The sequence below is a fragment of the Pogona vitticeps genome, chromosome 2, assembly GCF_051106095.1.
Source record: "Pogona vitticeps strain Pit_001003342236 chromosome 2, PviZW2.1, whole genome shotgun sequence".
In the NCBI taxonomy this organism is placed as follows: domain Eukaryota; kingdom Metazoa; phylum Chordata; class Lepidosauria; order Squamata; family Agamidae; genus Pogona; species Pogona vitticeps.
In genome coordinates this window covers 125,592,004-125,615,846 of record NC_135784.1, presented here as the reverse complement: position 1 = coordinate 125,615,846, position 23,843 = coordinate 125,592,004, and the positions used below count along the sequence as shown (strand labels likewise).

The window sequence follows — 23,843 nt, the reverse complement described above, 5'->3', positions numbered from 1 at the left end:
GTAGGTGTCAATGGAGAAGGAGAGTTTGCTCTTTACCTGGGAAAGGAACCTTCCTAGCTTTCTCTGCTGCATTCATTAAATTATCAAAATTTATATTGTTTAGAGAGTTGTTTCTGTCTCCAAGCAGGTTAATCCAGTTGCCTGCACCCTTGCAGAAACAGAGCAACAGCAGGAGAGTCACAGCACCATGAAAATGGTATTCTCAGCTCAGCTCCAAAAGTAGATCTGAGATGTTGCCCTTATACCGTAGTGGTAGATTGAGACAATATGATTTTCTTGAGTACGTTGTATTCAGATCCCCTTTTTAAAATTCACAACAGAGTCAGTTAAAGAAGGAGATTGTTTCCTCTTTTTGTGTGTGTGCCAAAAACCTAGGGCCATCATTAATCCTAGCTGCTATGTACCCAGGGTCAAGCTACATCAGCACAAGTTAAAACAACACACCTTTACACCGAAGTTGGGTAGGTTTGGGTTTTGAATCATCAAAGATTTTAAGCAGCCTTTTACTTGAAAGCTAAAGGGTTGTGGCTCTGTTGTTTCCCACCTTGAACATCACAGGTTTGTAAAATATGGTGCCTGCCTTTATCACAGTCCAAATTCTTCCAAGGAGTCCCATCTTTTCACACACACACACACACACACACAGAGAGAGAGAGAGAGAGAGAGAGAGAGAGAGAGAGCATTTGCACAGGCAGTGGATGATAGTTTAATGCACAATTTCTGAGAGCTTGTTAATACGTTTAAAGAAGTCTCAGTGACTCGGATGAAATCCTTTTCATATGATACTGAAAAAGCACAAGTGGTGGGATTTGTAGATCTCTCCAGGCAGATCCGTGTGAACACCAGAGGTCATCACACTGGAGGAACTTGCAAACCCCACTTCTCATGTTCCATCAGAAATAGAAGAAGGCCAAATCACTCATGTTTCATATTTCCCTGCTCCGTTGAACATATGACTCCACACACTGCTAGCCTCCGTGTTGTTTTTCACACATCCTGTTTTCACTTACAACTTGAGGCACTGAAGCACCACAGGCCAAAGTGAGGGGGAATTTATGTAGTTCAGATCTGTCATTGCGGTCAGCAGGAAAATCTTAATCTTAAGGGAATTTCATCATATTTGTTTCCTTAACAGGTGGTAGATGTCCTACAGGGAGGAACAAAAAAATAAAAATAAAAAAATACAAATATCATAAAGAAAAAGCAAAAAAAAAAAAAAACCAAAAAGACTCTTAGGATGCCTACTTAGCTTATCTTAACAGAAGCTCCTTGGTGCCAAACATTGTGGTGTATTGTTGCTGTTGTTTTTAACCATATCCTCTTTACTTTTTGTGTGTGTCTTCTTACGTAAATTCACATATACAGTATTTAGTTAGCATCTGTCTCCAAGATTACATTTGAAATGTGCTACAGTATGTGGCTCACCAGCATAGAAATATTTCCCTTTGGGCAATTTAATACTGTCTGGAGCCAAGAAATCGGCATATTCAAGGTAGAGCATGAGCTACTGCAGTCAAGTAGTACAATCACAGGCAGCAATTCAGCCCAAGAAGGTGTACTTGCTTAGCTTCAGTGTGTTTGCAAACAAATCTAGATACAAGATAAGGAATGGTGGCGTCAGCACCAACAACAGCTGCCTTCCCCATACCATGCCTTGGACTTCAGCAGATTAGAAATTTTGTTTATAAATTCACCTGGATCACCTGTTAGTAAGAATGCTACATAACTCTTCCATCTTATTTTGCACCAAAGCCGGTGATTAGCAGCACAGAACAGTGAAACTGAACAATACTGAAACTGAGAGTCTGAGGTGAGGAGGGAGAACTTCAGATGCTCCTTCAGACATTTGGAATTTGAATTCCCAGAAGCACCAGCCAGAATGACTAATGGTACAGGATTAGAAGAACTGGGGTTCAAAATACCCGGAGGGCCAAAGGTTCCCCAGTGAAGGGGTAGCTCATGGGAGGCCTGCTATCCTCTTCTTCATCTAAAAGCAGCTGTGGAGGAAGGGCTAAAAAAAGGAAAGAAGCCTCTATACTCAGGCTTGGCCAGTATCTTTAATCTAAACCTGAATTTCTCACAGTTGCATTCAGGAAAATTCAGTCATGGGATATTCAGTCATGTGTCTGGCCCCCTGGCTGTCTTGCCAAAATCCAGTGCCCTTTATCCTTACAATCTAAGGTTTCCCCTATGGTATTTGTGGGTATCTTAGCGACAGAAGTGGCCAAGAATGGTCTTGCAGATGTTTTTTGGGGAGGAGCCTAAGACTCCCAGCATTCGTAGCCAGAAGACCTGGTCATACGGGAGCATGGGTGTTGTAGTGCAAAGCCATCACTAGTGCCACAGATGCCCACACTGTTTTAAAGAAAGGGACCTTGTCATCTGGTGGGGGTTTGATTTATGTCTTCCATGTGGCCATATAGTGCTGGTAAGAACAGGCTGTGTTCTTCCTAATTTGCCTTGTAACTAGGGAAAGATAGCCATTGTCAGAATTAAGACTCTGCTTCTCAGTTAGAAAAAGTGCTTTTCATATACAAAGGTAGGCAAATCAAACACAGTTTTGTTGCAGTCTCTGCAAGGAAGTTGCCCTAGAAAAATAAGCACTTCGTGGATGGGTTCATAACAAAGTTTTCTTAAGCAAATTAACTTTTGACCATGTTCTTCTTTGCCAGGGATAGAATTCTGATGTTGGGTTCATGTCATAACTCTATGTAGGAATAACTTTCATATGTATTAGATTTGGCCCAAATTTGACAGCACAGAATGAAAGGCAGCCCAGAACCACTCATCCCCCTCCCCCCCTTATTTTTTGGCAGCTGCAGTTCAACAGTAAGTTCATCCATATCCCAACATTTTCTCTTGTACCTCCAGAAAAGTGATACATTTCACAGTAGCCAATGGAATAACAAAATGCAAAGGTGTAGTTTACCTCCTATATAAACTAAAGTTTATCCCAACTTCTCTGATACAGGATTCGGCATATTTCAATGTATCTCCACCCCCCAGCCAAACAGGAACCATATGTTTCTATACAAGGCAATGGGGGCGGGGGCGGCAGTGCTGAGTGAATGGCAGTTTTTTTCCTAAAAATTTTGGAAGGGACATCCTCCTCATCAACACCACCAGAGATGAAATCTGAAGACCACCAGCTCAGGGCTGATTTCTCAGGTTTGGAACATGCTGTAATCCAGAAAACCTGGCCGACACATCTGCCCATGGATTTTGGAACTACATTGTTGCTTCTGCACTGCCCCCAGCTCTGCAATGCCAGGCCTGATAAAGATCCATGCAGAGTTGAAAGCTAGCTTCTGGGGGGGGGGGGTGATATTAGTGGTCTAATAAATGTATCATCCACCCTTACCTTCAGCAGATGCAAAGCTTTCTTTTTGGCTCTGTGCTGTGGTCAGCCATTGTGATGCTGCAATCCATCCTCTGGAGGACAGGTTTCGTTAATGTATCTGACCACAAACTACCACAAATGATTGTTGTGGGTTTTTCGGGCTTCTTGGCCGTGTTCTGAAGGTGGTTTTTCCTAACGTTTCGCCAATCTCTGGCCGTGAAAGCCTTCGCAAATACATATTACCACAAATGACATAAAGAAGACTATGTGATAACTTGGGGGAAGTTATATGATACATTGCTCACCAACAATTAGTCACATGTAGCCAATTAATTTAAAGCCATGTATGTGACACCCAGAACATGCCCATTATAGGTGCTCAATCCCTAAAAATAATAGGTCACCATCATCAAATGATAGTTTTCTTGATATTCCATAGGCGTGATGGGCACCCACACACTGAAGGAGTGGGAATGTGCTGTTGGCTTGCTCTGCCATAGCATGCCTATGATAACCTTGCTGTCTGATGTCCCCCTCTTATGCATGCACATCTAAAGAGAAGCCTCCATGCCTAAGCAGCTGCTCATACATAAGGGCTCTTTTTCTAAAAGTCAAAACTGTGTGGATCAAGGTTAGGAGATGTGTCTAGCCCAGACACAGAACAATGACGGCGTGCCCAGTAAAACAACTCCTTCATCAATGCCGGAGTGCCCTAGTTGCATATAATATATTAACAGGACTCATTAATGTCTGCTGTGTGAGTTACAGATTCCTAAGACCTCTCTCAGTCACAAGGTGGCTGCTTAAATGTATGCCATGGTTTGCTTATGCTTTGAATAAGCTTTTTACTTTGCTGAATATCCAGTTTGTGGCCTCAGCACAACGGGTGTTGTTATTCATTAACATGTTTCTCTTGCGATTGAAACTTTAAGAGAGCAACATGAAAGACACTTCCGCTTTGTTAAGCATTTTCTTCTCCTTAATCATGCAAAGATTTCTCATGAATAATGTGAGCTATAATTATTACCTGCAGGTTTGTAAAGCCTTGGTGAGCTGTTCCTTAAAGGATTTTTTTTTCTTACTGAATTTCAGATGACCAAGAGCCAAATTATAACCACCTGATATTAACCACTGCAAACCAGACACCTTCACATGGTAAGACTATGAACAAGAGAGGATCAAAGTTACCGATGCTGTAACTTTCCTCTTTCTACCAGTAATCCATGTATCGGTATAGATTCTAACTGCTATCAATAGAATATTCCATGAAATGAGTCTCGCAGGAGAAACATGTGTTCTATTGATAGCACTGTATGTCTGGTCCAGTCTCTCAATGTGCATCAGGTAGAGCATGGCTGCATGTTTTCTTGAGTCTGGTAATGTCTCTATCAGCTGCTATTACAAGCTGTCTTGCTTTGTAGCGACTTGGGGATGAAAAGATGCACAGTGAGAGGAGAAGCTGCCTGCCTAGAAATACTAAGCATTTGTTTTAAAGCCATAATATCCAGACATGTCCACAGAGCTCTACTGATGTTTGAATGCCCATCCATCAGCTGAATGATTGGATTTTAATTACAGCTCCTGCCAAGATGTAATCAAAGGCAAGGTCAAAGCTCACTGCCAGCTTCTTGGGATGCTGAGCCTGCTGGAGCTGTGAAGACAGCTATCCAGGCATTCCCAGATAGCTTTTTATAATATTTCCAACACACTGTCATTTTTATCCACACAGACACACACCAGTAGCATGGACAGAGATGGATCCTACAGTCCATCTGGTCCCCATCGCTTTCACATATATTCAGTCAAATGTCCATTCCCATTAGTTTCCACATCAGTCTGTAATCCAAAAGGCAAATAAACTGAAACCTCACATTTGTTGTCATTTGCATTTTCCCCTAACATATATTTTTATACATACCACTCCCTAATACATGCATTTTTACATCCAGCTTTCCTTAATTTATTTATTTATTTATTTATTTATTTTATTTCTATCCCGCCTATCTGGACATATTAGCCCACTCTAGGCGGCTTACAATAAAAGAAACAATATAATTTTAAAACATTGCACCTAAACTAAGATAGAAATCAAAGAAAGATATAAGAAAAGAAAAATCGTCAGGAGTTTTCTGTTGGGAAAGCCTGCCTATACATCAATGTTTTTAGTTGTTTCTTAAAAATGTCCAGCGAGGGAGCCACGCGAATCTCAGGAGGTAAGTTGTTCCAGAGACGAGGAGCCACCGCCGAGAAGGCCCGATTTCTGGTCTTCTCCTTCCGGGCCTCTCTCGGCGTTAGGCTCCTCAGCCTCACCTCCTGGCTCGCACGAGTGACACGGGTAGAACTTGGTGGGAGAAGGCGTTCCACCAAGTATCGAGGTCCTAAACCGTTTAGGGCTTTATAGGTAAGCATCAACACTTTGAAGTCGATGCGGAATCGGATGGGCAGCCAATGCAGTGTGGCCAGAGTGGGCGAGATATGTTGGAATCTTCTCACTCCACTAAGTAATCTGGCCGCAGCATTCTGCACCACCTGTAGTTTCCGCAGCAACCTCAAAGGTAGCCCCACGTAGAGCGCATTACAGTGGTCTAATCTTGAGATTACGAGCGCATGCACCAAGGTAGTAAGCGCCCCCACATCAAGGTAGGGTCGCAGCTGGGCTATCCGCCTAAGATGGAAAAAAGCGGTACGGACCACAGACGCCACCTGAGATTCCATAGTGAGCGCCGGGTCCAGATGGATCCCCAAGCTGCGGACCCCATCCCTGGCGGGCAGAGTCACACCCCCAAAAGTGAGGGAGTTTCCCAAGTCCCCAACTGTGGGAGCGCCCACCCTTAGTACCTCCGTCTTGTCCGGGTTCAGCCTCAGCCCGTTCTCCTGCATCCATTCCAATACGGTCCCCAGGCAACGCTGAAGGGACAGAACGGCATCTCCTGCAGTTGGAAAAAAGGAGATGTAGAGCTGCGCGTCATCCGCATATTGATGGCACATCGCTCCACACCCCCTGATGACCCGCCCCAGCGGCCTCATATAGATGTTAAACAGCATTGGGGAGATGATCGATCCCTGTGGGACCCCACAATTGAGGCTCCACGGGGCCGAGACATTCTCCCCAAGCTGTACTCTCTGGGGGCGGTCCTCCAAGAAGGAACGGAGCCAGGCGAAAGCCTGGCCACCTATTCCCAACTCGGTGAGCCTCCCCAGGAGGATACCGTGGTCAATGGTATCAAAGGCCGCTGAGATATCGAGGAGGACTATTGTTAATATTCATGTTCCTGTATATGACCTTGCCCAGTATCTGCATTCTCGCATGCAGCTTTCAAGACTCAAACTGCTTTGCAAAATTTGGAGACGTGTGCAGTTCATAGGGTACAAAGGATGCTCTAATTTGGATACTAGGTTAGGAATTTTGGGTTAGGTTGGTTTACTTAAAAGAGACAGAATGAATGCATGTATCAGACATGGGGTTTTGTTTTGTTCAGATATTGGCCATTTCATTTCCATTTCTTTCTAGCACACTGCTGTGCAAAATTTTCAGCTCTTAACTGCTAAGTTCCCAGTCCTCTACATCTCAGATTTTGGCAATTGGGACCAGCTCATTTGTTTGACTTCTTACATAGTCAAATGCTCTGGAAATTTGGGGGGGGGGTGGGTGGAATCCCACAGTCCTAACCTCAAATCTCCATTTTGTTTCTTTATTTTATTTAATTTATATGCTGCCCACACTACCCAAAGGCCTCTTTATTTTCCTTGAACTGTTGTATTTCCTCCCATTCATCCTGGACAATTTCAACATACTGTACTGTTGTCAAGTTTCCCACAAACAACTTTCCTGTCTCTGTTTCTCCCCCCCCCTTCTTTGGCCCCCCACAGATTTTAAAAATGAGATCATTTAGAAATCAAAATGTGCAGACTTCCCCTCAAGCCCCTGTTCTGTTGTGCTCTGTGCCAAAAAAAAAGCCTAATAGATGCAGCTGTTGCCTGCACCTCCTTGCCTCCTTGCTCCCTTCATTTACCTGTTCTCTGCCCTTCCGCCATCTTGTCATAGGATCCATGGGGGCCACAGCTTTCTATGTATTGTTTGTTTCTGCAATAGTCTTCATACCTAGTTATTAATGTCAGCTTTTCAACTTTATGCTACTGCCACATGGCTACATCTCTTACCTTCATTTCCTAGGAAAGTATGACATTCCCTGAGTTTTTCTCTCTCTAGCAAGAATTTCTATTTATTAAACAACTTTGAAGCTACACCTTCTCTGCTGAAAATCTCTGAGGTAACTCTAAAACTGTAGAATATTTTGAACTAGTTCATCCATGGCAAAATGGCTTAGAAGAACAAATGGCCTTTAAAAAGTTACCTTGGCACTTTGCTGAATTGCCTCTTTTATTGCTGAGCCCTGGCTCCAGAGGTTTCCTGAACATGAATAACAAGTCATTTTCACTAACACAGTTACCCCAACATTTGTCCTTTCCGTCAGCATCTACAAAAGCAAAAATGCCAGCCACAGCATTGGCAGGTTAAGTCCAGTAGAAGAGTCAAATATTAATGCTATGTGTGAAGTTAATTTGACAAGCAGAAGGCTAAAGTTTGACATCCTATTCTCTAAAACATCTCATTCAAAAATACATCTTCCTTCCATTTTACAGCTATTGTGCAGGAAGAAACAGAGAGGAGTAAACAGGGCTTATGACCCAGGTAGATCAGGCATGGCCCAAGTAGTTTTGGTAGTCAGTTAGCCATACGCTAAGGAATAAAGTTTTAGTTTGATGTTTAGTGCTATGTTCACTTAGCCTACACTGACCAGTCTGGGCTGCATGGACGGCCGACTAAGAAATGGAGGTATTCTACATTTCCTTACATTCAAGTTAGTCTTTAGCAGGCCAGCTATAAAATCATGTAAAGTATAGATAATATTGCATGTTGAGTATCAAATATATGTTCTTCATTTAAGAATATTTATGTCCTGCTCTAGATTACAGGATCTCAAGGAGAATAGTATAACATAGTTTACATAGTTTAAATAGTGTAAAACATATAAACATATCCACATTTTAAGCAATTTTTAAAATAAAACATGAGTCACAACATAAAATAAAACCAGCAGAATCATATAAATGGAACAGAACTCCACAGAAGTTCCTTAAATAGAAAAATCTTTAAATCCCAAAGGCTCTAGTGACCAGCCATTTTAAATTTGACATGAAAATGAAATCAATATTAGCACCAGTTAAGCCCTACCAGGGGAGAGCATTCCACACCTCTCTCCTGTGTCTCCACAGACTTTATTGTTCTTAGCATCAGGACATGGAAAAGAGCCTCTAGCGAGCAGATCTTAATAACTAGGCAGGTATATACAATATATAGGAAGAGAGGGTCCTTTAAATATCCTGGTCTTAAGACATTTAGGTCTTTCTAAGCCATAGGTTCTTAACTTGTGGTCCGTGTACCTCAGTGGGCTGTGACGTCCTCACAGGGGGTCCACAAAAGCTTGAAGAAATGTTATAATCATTTGCAGTTAAAATTCAAAGAAAGAATGAAAGAAAGCAAGAAAGAAAATGAAACGCAGAACAAAATCTTAATTTCCCCTGTTTGTGTAAAAATCGTCTTTTCTAACCTAACACTTCCATTAAAAACAAACAAAATTTAAAATCGGTTATGAAAATAACTATTTGATAACAGATAACTGTTTTGCATTTCTGCACATGGTAAGAAAATGCAAGTGAATGACGCTGAGTGGCTGAGAGACAGCACGTGACATTTCTTGCTACTGTGCAGACACTCAGAAGCTGCAGGAAGAGAGATTCAGAGTCAGTCAGTGTCAGTGTGTGTTAACACAGACTTCAAGATCATGTTTCTTCTTCGATTTCTACTAATAAACCAATTAGTTATTGTCAGGTAAAGTGACTTTTCAATATTGCAGTGAATTTTGTAACAATACATTCTGGCTAAGCTTTAGAATGGATTCCTGGCTGAATCTGAAACGTAAAAGAACTGATGCTGTTGATGAGGGTGCATCCTGTTCAAAGCAAAATGAAGCTTCTTCCTGTCATCTTAAAAAGTGTTACCATTATAGCAAAGAATATATCTGTCGACTGGCTTCCCATGTACAAGTCTCGAAGACAAACAACTACCACAGTGTGTGTTGTGTTATGAGATATTGTCCAACGAGGCCACGAAACTGTCAAAACTCTGAAGACATCTTGATACTAAACATAAAGAGCATGCCACAAACAGATTTTTTTTCCAAAGTAAGGAGCATGAGCTTCAGGAAAATAAGAAAACATTAAAAAACATTGCAGCTGGTTGCAATAATAAAAATGCAGTGAGAGCCTCATTTGAAGTTTCTCAACTAATAACGAAAGCTGGAAAACTGCATACAATAGCTGAAGAACTTACATTACTGCAGCAAAAATCATGGTTTCTCAATTGATGAATGAGAAAGCTGTTAAAGACCTTCCCTTAATAAAACCTTTGTCAAATGACACAGTTAAAAAGTGAATCAACAGTTTGTCAGCCAATATCAAGGAACAATTCTTAGAAATTAACAGGAGGTTGGACGTGATGGCCTTATAGGCCCCTTCCAACTTCATGATTCTAAGATTTTGTGAAAGAATTTGCATGTCCCTTACTTTGCACTGCAATTGGATGAAAGCACAGACATAATAAATAAAGCAACGTTACTGTGCTACATTAGATATGAGCATGAGAGAAATGTTTTCAAAGCAAACTGTTCATCTCATTGGTACACACTACATCTGAAAAAGTATTTCACTGCTTAAACAAATGTATATCATCTCATGGCATGGATTGGTTGAAATGTGTTGGTATTAGCACAGATGAGGCACAAGCAATGCCTGGAAAGCTTAATGGATTTGGAGCGCAGATTAAGGAAATCTGACTTTGTACCATTGCTGCATACATAGGGAAGCTTTAGTTGCTAAGAAGATAACAGAAAAACTAAGAGTCCTTAAATGAAGCAGTTAAAATTTTTAATTTTATAAAAAGCAAATCACTGAATCCAAGACTTTTTTAACAGCTGTGCAAAGATATGGCCAGTGAACACCATCAACTTTTGCTACCCTGTGAAGTTTGTTGGCTATCACGAGATAAAGTTTTGTCTTGTTTTTGGGAATCGAGTGACAAGATAAGATTATTCCTCATCAAGAAGCAATTTCACCTCAGTGATCATTTGACATATTTTTCCTGGTTAGTCAAATTAGCATATCTGTCAGATATCTTCACCCATTTAAATATGCTCAGCTTAAATCTTCAAGGAGAAAAGGTTACAGTTTTTCATGTTGAAGACAAGATTGAAGCAATGATCAAAAAGTTGGAATTGTGGTATCATCGCCTAATGAACCAAAACTCTGAGACATTTCCAAAACTCATGAATTTTCTTGATTCCGCTGTCTGAGGGGGACACATCACTTATTACATGACATTTGGAAGATTTGCAGCATCGTTTCTGTAAATATTTTCCTGTTCCTAATGCAAGCAAGAACTGGATTAGAGATCCATTTTCAGTTAAGGTGTATGAACAAGAGGGGCTCAGAGCAGCAGAGGAAGACAAGCTCATAGAAATATCCACGGAGAGTGCTCTGAAATTGCAGTTCAAGGAACAGTTCCTTCCCAATTTCTGGGCTCACCTCAAAGCAGATTTTCCAAAACTACTGAAGAGGTATTGATGCCTTTCGTAATGACGTGCTTGTGCGAAAAATTATTCTCTGCTCTTGCTTATCTTAAAAATAAGTATAGAAACAAGACATAGGCTATTCATATCCCTGGGAATATGGATACAAATATAAATCATATTCTCAATGGCACTCACAGGTGCCATTGATGCCCATTCCTGCCTCCTAGAACCAGGTGGTCCACTTCTTTATTTTCAACTCTGGCATTCCCAGAGAATGCCAGAGTTGAAAATAGAATTGCAATGTCAATGATCCAGACATTTGTTCATTCTATTATTGCTATGTCTGGTGTGTTTTGTTCAAGGTGTCTATCAGTTTGCATCAAGAAATCCCACAAGATCTTGACTTTGTGATTTTTCTAACACCTTCTCTACCTGATGTTCCCATGGGTTTTCGGAGGCTGGCAAGTTATATTTTTGCATTATGACCAGTACACTAATTTTGCCACTCTATCATGTCTAACTTTGTAATCTGTTTATACAAACTGTTCATCGCAGATGAGGTGTGACACCATTTCATCTTTTTATTGGCACAGTCAACATTCACTGTTAGCACTAATTCCTTGAATCTTAGCTTTCATCAGATTGATCTGGTGCTTGTTCTTGTGCAGCAAAAATCAAGCCTTCAGTTTCTTTCTTAAGGGTCCCCAGTTTTAGCCATGCTCATGTTGAATTATTATCATGCTTTCCATCAGTATTTCTCAGGTATTGTCCATGTAGTGGTTTAATTTATTTTCAAATTGATGTTTCCTATATTGAGCCTTTGTTTCTGTTGCTTTCAAAATGTTCTCCATTTTTCCTACCTTAAGTAAATTTTCTCCACTTGTACTTATTCACTTAGGCTCCTTTTTTCTTCCTCTACTACCTGCTGTATTTGCAGTTATCCATGGCCTCCAATTTTTCGTGGTAAATATAATCTGTCCACACCATTTTTGGGATATACTGCATGATGCATTTTCATTAATTTCCCTTTTTCCATTAAATTCTTCTAATTCATTTTGGATCCAATCTATTATTCCAGCTGGATATCTAATTACTGGGACTGCACATGTGTTTATGGCTTGGATTGTATTTCCACCATTTAATTTTGATTTTATGGTTTTCCACAGTCTTTTGATATATTCTTTTCCTGTCAGTTCTTTAACTTTTGTGTGCAGAATGTTTTCTGCTTCTGGTATTCCAAGGTATTTATAATTTTCATCACTTAATAGTGATTTTATAATATCAAAATTGTTTAACTTTATTCCATCTAGTTTTTGGATCTTGCTGTAGAAAGAGCTGCACGTTTGTCAATTCCAAATTTCTAAATATTTGTACTTGTGTTTAGCAGCAATTCTATCTCCGCGGAACTTTTTGCATATAGTTTTAGGTCATCCATGTGTAAGAGATGATTGATTTTTTCCTGCTTATTTTGAAATATGATAACTCAATCCAGTTTTATTTATAAATTTTGACAAGGGGATTAGTGAGATGTTAAACAGCAGTGATGACAAAGAATCCCTTTGAAATATGCCTCTTTTGATGCTAACTTTCCCAAGTTCTTCACCATAGGTCATGAAGAGTTTTCCATTTTTCAATGTTTTTCTTGAGGATTTCTGAATATTTTTACTAATCCCCCCCCAAAATTAGGTATGTGTTAATCCAGCTGTGTGGTGGTGAGTCAAGTGCTTTTTTATAGTGTATCCAGACCAGATTAAGATTTGTTTTTCATCTTTTTGCATTCTTTAGTATCATTTTATCAATAAACAGCTGATCTTTCATGCCTCTTGACTTTTAAAAGTCCCCTTTCTGTTCAGTTGGGTATAGGAAGTTTTCAATTAAATAATTTTTTATTGATCTTGCAAGTACTCCTGTGAGGAGCTTGAACATTGTTGGAAGGCATAATTGGTTGATAATTGCCCTTTTGATGAACTTTTATTATCAGAAATGTACAGAGTGTTGTCTTCCAATCTTCAGTTGCAGAATTAGTAAGTGACTAAATCACACTGCTATATGTTGATGGAGACTTGTTAAGTGCCTTATCCAAAATCTATGTAGCTCATCTGGACCAGGTGCATTCCAGTTTTTCACAGCCTCTACTTGCCTCTTAATCATTTTGGTTGTTATTACAAGATCATCCATATGTTTTCCTTGAGTTTCTTTACAAATGCCTTTAATCTATGAGGTGTTTTTATTATGTTCAGTTGGACTTTCCCAAATTTCTCTTCAAAATTTTAGTGCCTCATCTTTACATGGGCCTTAATTTTTTTTGCTCTGCATTTTCTCATAGTGATGTAAAGAATAATAGTTGACTATTCCGGATATTGCATGTTTTCTCTATATTGTTTCAAGCGTCCATCACATCTTACAGTTCTCTTTGCTTTAGCTGTTACTTGTTGTTGTTACTATTATTTTGTATGGAATCATTCCAATAAAAATATAATTATAGGAGTGCGTGCATTGACAGACTAACTCATTTCTCCCTTCTCTCCAAACCTGAAGACCCTTCATAAAAAACATTAAATAGATTTGATGCACTTTAGGGTTTTAAATCTTGCATTAAGTCTTGGTGCTCCATGACCACAAAGGATAATTACAGGGGGTCTGTGGTAAAGAAAAGGTTAAGAACCACTATTCTAAGCCTTCATTATTTTGAATTAAGACTAGAAACATACTGACAGCCAGCACAATTCTTTGAGAGATTCCTTCATATGGTCTCAGAAAATTGTTCTTGCCAACAGTTAAGCTGCTACATACTGCTCTCGCTGCAGCATATGTGTGTGTGCATGCGTGTGAACAAATACATAAGTGCATGTGAGGCTGAAATTGTGTTGTGTAATTTATGCCACCAGAACCGTGACAGCATCACCAGCAGGGAGCAATTTTGTAATTTAAAAGTTCCTATATCTGTCCTGTTGCTTTTGTAATCCCCATGCTTTTCATCCTATGGAAGCCTTGGGAGTTTTGGGAGAGAATGTGGAAGTCTTTATTCACTGAAAATCCCTCCCTGTCACCCTTCCACAGATGTAAATTATGCAGCAGGATTTTAGCCATATTGAAATTTATACCCTGTTTCCCCAAAAATAAGACTTAACCTGAAAATAAGCCCTAGTATGAATTTTTGAGGATGCTCGTAATATAAGCCCTACCCAAAAAAATAAGCCCTAGTTAAGTGAAACCCCACTCTCCACCACTGTGCAGCAACCAGAAGATGACCTAAATATATTTGGATAAACGTAGACTGTTGTATATGGAAAAAATAAAATAAAACATCCCCTGAAAATAAGCCTTACTGTATTTTTGGAGTAAAAATTAATATAAGACCCTGTCTTATTTTCAGGGAATTTTGTTTATTTATTTATTGTATTTTTACCCCGCTTATCTGGTCAGATGACCACTCTAGGCGGCTTCCAGCACGCATAACATACATAACAAAATATTTAAAAAATATAAAAATATAAAATACAACATCAATAGACAAATACTTCAAGATGGAGAAAAGAAAAGAAAAAAGAAATAAAAAGAAGAAAGAAATCAAGTGTTCACTGGAGGGAAGGCCTGTGTAAACATCCACGTTTTTAATTGGTTTTTAAAGGTGCCCAGTGAAGGGGCCGCATGAATCTCCGGAGGAAGGTTATTCCAGAGGCGAGGAGCTACCGCCGAGAACGTCCGGTTTCTTGTTTTTTCCTTCCGGGCCTCCCTCAGCGTCAAGCTCCTCAGCCTCACCTCCTGACTCAATCAGGTGATCCGGGTAGATTTTGGTGGGAGTAGGTGTTCTGCCAAATATCGAGGTTTAGGGCTTTGTACGTTAACATTAAGACTTTGAAGTCAATGCGGAACCGAATGGGCAGCCAATGCAAAGTGGCCAGAGTGGGGGGAGATATGGTGATATTTTCTCACTCCACTAAGAAGTCTGGCCACCACATTCTGCACCACTTGGAGTCTCCGCATCAACCTCATCAACCGCATCAACACGTAGAGCGTGTTGCAGTGGTCTAATCTTGAGATTACAAGCGCATGTACCAAGGTAGTAAGTGCTCCAACATCAAGATAGGGACGCAGCTGGGCTATCCGCCAAAGATGGAAAAAGGCAGTACAGACCACCGACACCACCTGAGTTTCCATGGTGAGTGCTGGGTCCAGATGGGTCCCCAAGCTGTGAACCTCACTCTTCGCAGTAAGACTCACTCCCCCAAATGAGAGAGAGTTTCCCAGACCAGTGATGGTGGGTCCACCCACCCTCAGGACCTCCGTCTTGTCCGGGTTCAGCCTCAGCCCATTTTCCTGCATCCATTGCAGCACAGACTCCAAGCAGCGCTGAAGGGACAGAACGGCATCCTCTGCAGTTTGAGAAAAGGAGATGTGAACATGATATATACATTAATATCTAATTAAACATTAATATAATTTCATACAGCTGTTCAATACTGGTAAATATCAATTCTTAAAGTAAACTATGTGGCAGTAGAATTATTCCTTCCATATTTTCCCCCTTTTTTGCATTCCCCTCTCCACCCTCCCGTTGTGGTCACTGCTTACCATTACCTCAAAATATGGCTGAAATAAGGAAACAAACGAAGAGATTATTTCAATATCCGTTGATTCATTGCAGATCAAAATTCAGGGTTCATGGGTCTGGAGTCGTTTCCTCCCCCCCCCCCATTTTTGACCGCAAAAATTCAATGTTCAAGAACTAGATATTAGCATGCTGAACACACTTTGCCAGTAGAAATCGCAGCAGCAGGCTTTGGGAGCCAAACCTATTTCAGTTCTATGTCTTTTATATCTATAGATAAATAGGCTTGGATATAAACATCTAAATCTTAGCCCCATGCTTGACCCTAGCTGTGTTTTTGTTTGCCCTTCCTGGCCTCCCTCACCCAGAACATTCTTGAATTACTAGCAAACGTTTTATCACTGAAGGTAAGAAAAAGGCAAACAACGTTTAAAGTTTTTGGTTTTTAAAAAAATGGGGAGGGGGAAACAATGACAAGTGTGGGTGGAGTCCTCACAGTCTGGAATGCTAATACTTTTCTTCATGCAGTACCCATCTGTTCAGTACCTTGATGACACCCACACAAAGGGCTGTAGAGCAATTTGTTTGCAAATAACACATCCATTTGGTTTAGCATTCCAACAGACCAGAGATGCTCTTGATGAGATGATTGTATTGATGAATGTTTGCTGTAGGTGAGCAAGCGGGGAATCAGTGTACAGACACTGTTGGATTAGACTGTGTTAAGATTTCAGACATGAACCCACCAATCAAGGATGGTGGGGCGTGTGAGTCATACTGCGTAGGCTCACCTGCTCCCTGATTGGCTGCACTAAGGAAAGATTTCCTCACATAACAGTAGTCATTAGTATTCAGTGGGCACCTTGTCTGCTCCGATGAAAGCTCACTGCAAATACTTACATGAGCCAAAACCGAATGGGAAGTCAAACAGAGGCTCGCTCGCTCTCTTTTTCCAGCTTCTCTGTGATGGCTCTCCCCATACAGTGTCACAAAGTGGGCTCTGTATAACTCCAGGAATCCAGGATCATTATGACCAAAGTGGATAAAGGGGCTGACCTCTACATGGGGCTACCTAGGAAGGCGAGAACTTTTTTTTACCCAATTAAATATTACTTTTGAGCAAGTGGTCTAATTGATCAATCCGTTGAAGGCAGGAACCGTGCTTGTTTTTCAATACGTCATCCCTGCTATGGTCTACTCTAGTGGCAGGACTCTGTGCAAAAAAGGCCAAGTGGAACCCAGTTGTGTTTGTGAAGGCATACGTGGGCATCCAAAAAGAGGCAGGCGCAATGGTATTATCCTTGGAATATCTATTGAGAAGCAAGCCCTGCTGAGTTCTATGGAACTCACAAATAATTGTGTTTAAGAGGGGTGGGCAAAATGCAGTACAGGGGCCACATGTGAGTGCTGGGCCCCCACTGGACCCCCCTACATCTGCCTACAGCAGTGGTCCCCAACCTTGGGCCTCCAGATGTTCTTGGACTTCAACTCCCAGAAATCCTGGCCAGCAGAGATGGTGGTGAAGGTTTCTGGGAAATGTAGTCCAAGAACATCTGGAGGCCCAAGGTTGGGGACCACTGGCCTACAGCACCCCTCAACCTCCCAATAGGGAAGGGGGATTAATTGTGGCTAATTGTGCCTTCTAATTGTGCCCCAACAATTTATTGGTTTTTATTATTCATTTAAACTATTTTTAACCTTCCTTTCTCCTTGAAAAGGACCCAAGGCAGCTTACAACAATTAAAAAACAGTATTTAAGCTAATAACAGTAAGTATACAATACTGAAAGGATTAATGAATACAATACTAAAAAAACATAAGCAACACCAAACCACATTCAATGCAGTAAGGTACAACAATCCATATTAAAAGCCCCACTCAACAGCCATTCACTCAGGGAAAGCTGGCCTTCAGAGAAAGGTCTTTGCCTGCTTGCAGAAGGACAGTAAAGACGGGGCCAGCCTGGCCTCCTGTGGGAGGGAGTTCCTGAGTCTGGAAGTAGCAACAGAGAAAGCCATCTCCAGTGTCCCCACCAAATGACCTTTGAAGGTGGTGGGACTGAGAGGAAGGCCTCTCCTGATGATCTTAACACCTGAGCAGTCTCATAAAGGAAGATTGAAATACCTTGGGTCCAAGCCATTTAGGGTTTTATAGGTTAGAACCATCACTTTGAATTCTGCCCAGAAACGGATTGGCAGCCAGTGGAGCTGCTGTAACAGGGGAGTTGGCTGATCCCTGTAAGCAGCCCCAGTTAGCAATCTGGCTGCTGTGTTTTAGATCCACTGAAGTTTCCTGACACTTTCCATCGGCAGCCCCACACAGAGTGCATTACAGTAATCTAACCAGTATGTAACGAAGGCATGTGTCCCCATAGCTAAATCAGTCCTCCCCAGGAACGGGCACAGCTGGCACACTGTGCAAATGCACTCCTGGCCACTGCCAAAACCTGGGCCTCCAGGCATAGAGAAGAATCCAGGAGTACCCCCATGCTGTGCAACTGTGTTTTCAGGGAGAGTGTAACCCATCCAGCACAGGCTGCATTCCTGCTCCCTGATCTGCCTTTCAGTTGACCAGAAGCTCCCCTGTCTTGTCTGGATTAAGTTTCAGTTTATTTACTCTCATTCAGTCCATTACTGATACCAGACACTGAGCCAAAACAACTTCCTCAGATTTTGATGGCAAGGATTGTGTTGGGTGTCATTTACATACTGGTGACACTGAACCCCAAAATTCCAGACAATGTCTGGAATTTTGCCTTTGCTAAATAATTAGGAAAGCATTTTGGTGCTCAATGGTTTTGTCCTGTTTTGTCATGAGTGATGTGTTGATTTGTCACTTCAGCCCATTCAGTCTTATATCTAGAATCACCGTCAAGTCGTTCAACTTCGGTCTGGCAAGGGACTTTCAAGGGCCTGACACAGGTTCCTCCAGCTTTACTTCAATGCATTGAAACTTCTCCTCGACTTAAACAATGCCTTCTGTAAGCTCCTTGTTACTAAACCCTCATCTAGAGGACATAATCAGCCCTTTTGCCACATGTGAGGGGGCAGTACTTTTGGTTTTGAAAAAAGTCCCCAACAAGTCTCAGTGGGAGATGGGACATTAATAAGGTGGTGGTGGTGGGTTCACAACGTTCTTGGAGATGTATTGCAGCCCCCAGATCTCAGAAAGCTCCCCAACCAATACAAGTTTCCTGCTTAATCCTTGTATACTGGATTGCTTTCAAAGTTTACAGCCTAAGCACCAGGAGGAATTGTTTAAGTTTAGGAGAATTTTCAGTACATTAAAGTAGAGCTGGAGAAACTTGTGGCTCTCCAGATGTTTTTGTTTTGAAACTGCCATCATCCTTAACCAACCGACCATGACACTGATCACCGATGGGCACTTTAGCTGAGAAACATGCAAAGGGCCACAAATTTTTCAGTCTGCATGAAAGGAAGCCCTAATGTTCCTGAGGAATTAGGAGCAGGAAAGTGACCTTTCTTATAGGCGGCAGTCATTAGCTAGGCTTCAACTCCTCATGCAGCTACTCCCCTTGGAGGAGCACAGTCTGATTGTTCGTGCTTGATTGCTCTAAATTGTATTTGAATTGTTGATGATGGTTAATTTTACCAGAGGTTTACATTTAATCCGATCTGTCCAGCTGCTGCTGCTGTTGCTTAGTCATTAAGTTGTGTCCGACTCTTCGTGACCCCATGGACCAGAGCACACCAGGCCCTCCTGTCTTCCACTGCCTCCCAGAGTTGGGTCAGAGTCATGCTGGTAGCTTTGATGACACTGTCCATCCAATCTCATCTTCTGCCGTCCCCTTCTCCTCTTGCCTTCACACTTTCCCAACATCAGGGTCTTTTCCAGGGAGTTACAGTTGCTGTTAGCCTAATTATAATCAGGTCATCCTGATTTGATCCTGCCTGTCAAGGGACAAAGTGTTTATAGCAATGCAAACAGTCAGCTCAAGTGAAGTGTTTGGCTTCTTGGAAAATGGCACCTTTTTTTTCAAATTTGTGTCAGGCCAAAGGTGTGTGACTTGATGGTGACTCTGCGTACAGAACTGCATGGGCTGAAGTGACAAAATTAACACATCACTCATGACAGGACAAAACCATTGAGCACTAAATGGCTTTCCTGAGTATTTAATAAAGATAAAAGGCAACTGACTTTATTTGATAGGAGTCTAAATATACATTACCCTGATTATTTAAGAATAAATAATATTTTTTTGAAAAAGCAGTTCCTTGCCTCATGTCTGCCTTTTGTCAGTTTCAAGTTAAACCAACATAGTAAACTGGTGCGACTTAACATTACACTATAATTTAATGTTATATACCCATTTTTGTATAGAAGTAGGGACATGCCGCTCCCTTCCCTTCTTCCTAGGCAGCTTTAGGAAGGAGACTAAGATTCTTTGCATCTATTTTCAATTAACTATGGTTTATCATTGCATTCAAACCCTTAATCGGGCTAAGTTCAGTTGTAATTGAACAACTCACTTTTTTAAACCACTGTGCCTGAATCACGCACGAGTCCAACTAGATGCATTTTGTCTATGTTTAGTTAAAAACAGAATTGGATTGAGACCTCTAGGTGCACTAGAAAAAAATAAACCTGATAAGCCCAAGGCCAGTTCAAATAATACTCAATCATGGTTGAACCTTGCTACCAAATGAGCCCATTCACCATTGCATCATGGATCTGATTTTAGAGCATGGGTGTTTTCTTGCAAGTTATGTCTAGATCTAAAATGTCAACTGTAAAGAGCACAGCACTCAGCAACTCTTATGTAGTCACTCTGTCTTTCCCTGGTTTACAGGAAGCAAAGTTAGAGAGTGCCAGTCTGCTTGCTGGACAAATTAAGACCTCCAAGTGAAGCCCAGAGTAGTTGAGCCTTACGTCAGAGTAGTTGAGCCTTACATCAGTTTGATGGATCTATGTTAAATTTATTGCCAGAGATTGTGATGCTTGACAGCTTCTGAAGGCTATAGTCTAAAAAATAACTTTTCCAAGCTCTTAACCAAAGGCACTGCTTTATTTGCAGCACTGTAAATGTAAGTAGAGTGTTCTTTACCTGTTCTGATCTATGCTGACCTACCATCATCTCAGGATTGCTTAGGTCCTTTCGCTCCTTCTCACTGTTCGTTGTTGATCCACTCTGGAAGAAGAGAGAGGACACAGTTTAACTTTGTTCTCAACAAGGGATGGACCAGCCATGGCTCCCTCCATCTTGGCTACCTAGAACTATGATTCCTATTATCTCTCCTGTCTGAGTGTATTTCTTTAAACATTAAATTTTCTGTTCCCTTATAATAGGAAGAGTGGATGTGCTTTTCTTCCTGTTCTAACTTTTCTGAGTTTTAGGGTCTGAATACACTAGTTATTTTCCTTCACATGCTAGATTTCTATAGGCAGGGATTTGATGATATTTGCCTTTCACCATTTGGAAATACAGTCGGACCGTTGATCCTCTGTGGAGCTTAGATCCCAAGGAAGTAAGAAAATAATTATTCATGTTATGATATGCCTGTTAGCAATTTGTTACTAACACTTTGTTTATTTGACTGTTTTAATATGCCAGTTGCTTAGAAACTTGGAAAATCAGTACCATCAGAGGCAGCATAAATATATACCTCATGCTGCTCCAGCAGGACTGGGTGATCTCAGCAGCCCTAGTGCCATTTTCCAGCAGCCTGAGGGCTCTATTCCCAAAGAAGAGGGGCTGAAAGGCAGAGGGAAGGCGTATATTGAGTGTTGTAATTTAAAAAAAAAATCTACCCCTGATATGCTATAAAGTTTTCTACCATGGGGATATCTGTGATCCAGAAGCCACACACTGCTGTCCTGGCAGTTGCAAAAGGAATGACTGTTATATGGCTGTATGGCTGTTTCTAATTTTAAAGGAAAAAATAAAATAAAGGATTTGCTTTTCCTTGAAGCTGTGAGCAATACTGAAAGAGAATAAAGGCTAGGAAAAGATGCTCCCACCAGAAACATCCATCCGTCTGTCTGTCCGTCCGTCTGTCTGTCTAGTGCAAAGCACTATATGCAGTGGTGTGGAAAACCTGTTATAAATGTGCAATACCTCAGGGGTGAAGTTGAGATTTCTTGGTATAGATTGAGGTGAAGCAGTTTTGCATGCATGCAGTTTGACATGCAGTAAAGGTAAAGGTTCTCCTTGACATTTAGTCCAGTTGTGTCTGACTCTAGGACATGGTGTTCATCCCCATCTCCAAGCTGCATAGTCAGCATTTGTCCGTGGACACTTTCTGTGGTCACGTGGCCAGCACGACTAGACACAGAATGTCATTACCTTCCCACCATGGTGGTCCCTATTTATCTACTCGCATTTTTACATGCTTTCAAACTGCTAAGTTGGCAGGAGCTGGGACAAGCGATGGGAGCTTACTCTGTCACGTGGATTCGATCTTACGACTGCTGGTCTTCTGACCTTGCAGCACAGAGGCTTCTGCGGTTCAACCCACTGTGCCACCACGTCCCTTGACATGCAGTACCTAAGCTATATAATCACACAGGGCATCAGCTGACACTATTGACTGTGGAGATTTTAGGGGCAGCAGCATCTTCTCATCTATGGATTTTACTCTGATGGGTCCTCCCTTGCTCGGCAGTCTCAATAATAGAATCTATGCCTCCCTTCCTTGGCTGGATGTAAATGAAAACAAGGAGCACTAGCTTCAGGTGGATCCCAAGTCTTCTTTGTTAGAGGTTCAGAGCATAGCTCACATCCAAAAGCTGGGGTGTTCTCTTTTTATTGTTATTATTTCCAGGTCTGCATTTTGGGATGGTTCATACTTGTCTGCCATTGCTTGACAATGCCAGCCAAAAGCGTACACTGTTGTGAGGCAACAGAAAATCACTGTGTAGAAGATGATGAGAAAGCTCTGTCCTGTTGGGTGCTAGTTGCTATGAACATAGGAAGATGCAAGGCTTGGAAAGGTTAGGTTTTTTTAATTAAAACTCTTTGAGTGCCACAATCAATATGGATGTGGACACGCTGGCTACAGCTTACTGAGAGCTATAATCCAAAAAGCTAACCTTACCAAGCTCCAGAAAAGGCTCTATACTTAAGGATAAAACACATGTTCAGAGAAATGTGTCATTCTATGTGACAATATTTTCTCTCCAGTAGCGTGATCTGTTTTGTTACACATGACTTCAGAGTTAGACATACAAATGAAAACATTGTTTTCATTCCAGAGATATGCACAATGACATAGGTAGTCCTTTTATGTCCTGTTAACATGGTTTTCACCTTTGCTGCCTCTTGAGCACTCTTTCTAGAAATGGATTTAACCAGAAAATCTCACCATAGGTGGAGCAAGGGGAATTCTTACTCCAAAATTTTGGAAGGGAAAATCACTCCTGCTCAGACCACAGTGTGCTACAGCATCTTCCTCAGTATTGCCCACAGTGGCTGCTAATGTCATCAGTGTCACAGACATTACTGAGACACCCCCCCCCCAGTAGGAGTTGACACATAATGGAGTGTGGGGGCCATCTTCTGGGAAAGCTTATATGCCAGGCAACAACTTATCTCAATCTACCATGGTTTCGTCACACATGCAACTCACCTCATGATGCGCTACACATCAAATGATGGATCTGAGGCAGTGAACTGCCCCTTTATCTTTGTTCCTCTTTGAACGACATGTCTGTCAATCACAGTTCTTCTGATCACAGCTCTGTTTTGATTCAGGCATCCTCTAGTGGAATTCTATGCTGCTGCTGGTGTCCCCACTGTGCCTTTAAACAGTGACACATATAGTTGAAAGGCTCTGGTGTCTGAAATTGTCAATACTGCCAATGCAGATCACTTATCTTCGAGAGATGTGAGTGACTGTAATTCCTTTCTGGCACACTGGAGCGGAGGTAATGCTCCCATGCTGACAAACTCTGTGTTTACAGTATAATGTTGAATCAATGGTTCCTGCTGCCTGGTAAGTGGAAGGTGTTGCCTCGTTGTGGAATCAGTTGCATTAGATGTGAGCTGAAGGATCTGGAAAGCGACACTTTGGGAGTTGACATAGTTGCGATACCAGGACTGGGGCGAAACAGAAGGAGCCATGATAGGCGAGCAGGTGGATAGATGAAGGCAGGATCTGATGTCTGCAGGGTGCAGTGGCTACTGTAAAAGCACTAGCAATGACAGCAATAAAGTATCAGCTGCACTTCAGGCATGGAACACCACACCTCAGATCTGCTTCTGGTTGTTGTGCTATAGGGTGGGGTGATCGTACTTCAATGCAAATTTATTGGTGTGGAAGTATAAACGAGCTTCATTATCTCCTGCTTCTCAAAAGCCAAG

At 41.5% G+C, this 23,843-nt stretch overlaps 1 protein-coding gene across 3 annotated transcripts in view; it reads left to right on the top strand.

Annotated features, from left to right (window-relative positions):
• SHISA6 (shisa family member 6) overlaps positions 1-23,843 on the top strand; it is a 373,444-nt gene that overhangs the window by 336,332 nt on the left and 13,269 nt on the right. For 2 of the 3 annotated variants that reach the window (XM_020796347.3, XM_020796346.3), the window contains exon 5: positions 4,433-4,495. The exons of the other annotated variant lie outside the window; for it this stretch is intronic. In XM_020796347.3, coding sequence (XP_020652006.3) covers positions 4,433-4,495 — 63 coding nt within the window. The remainder of the gene's footprint in view (positions 1-4,432; positions 4,496-23,843) is intronic. 3 annotated transcript variants of the gene reach the window in all.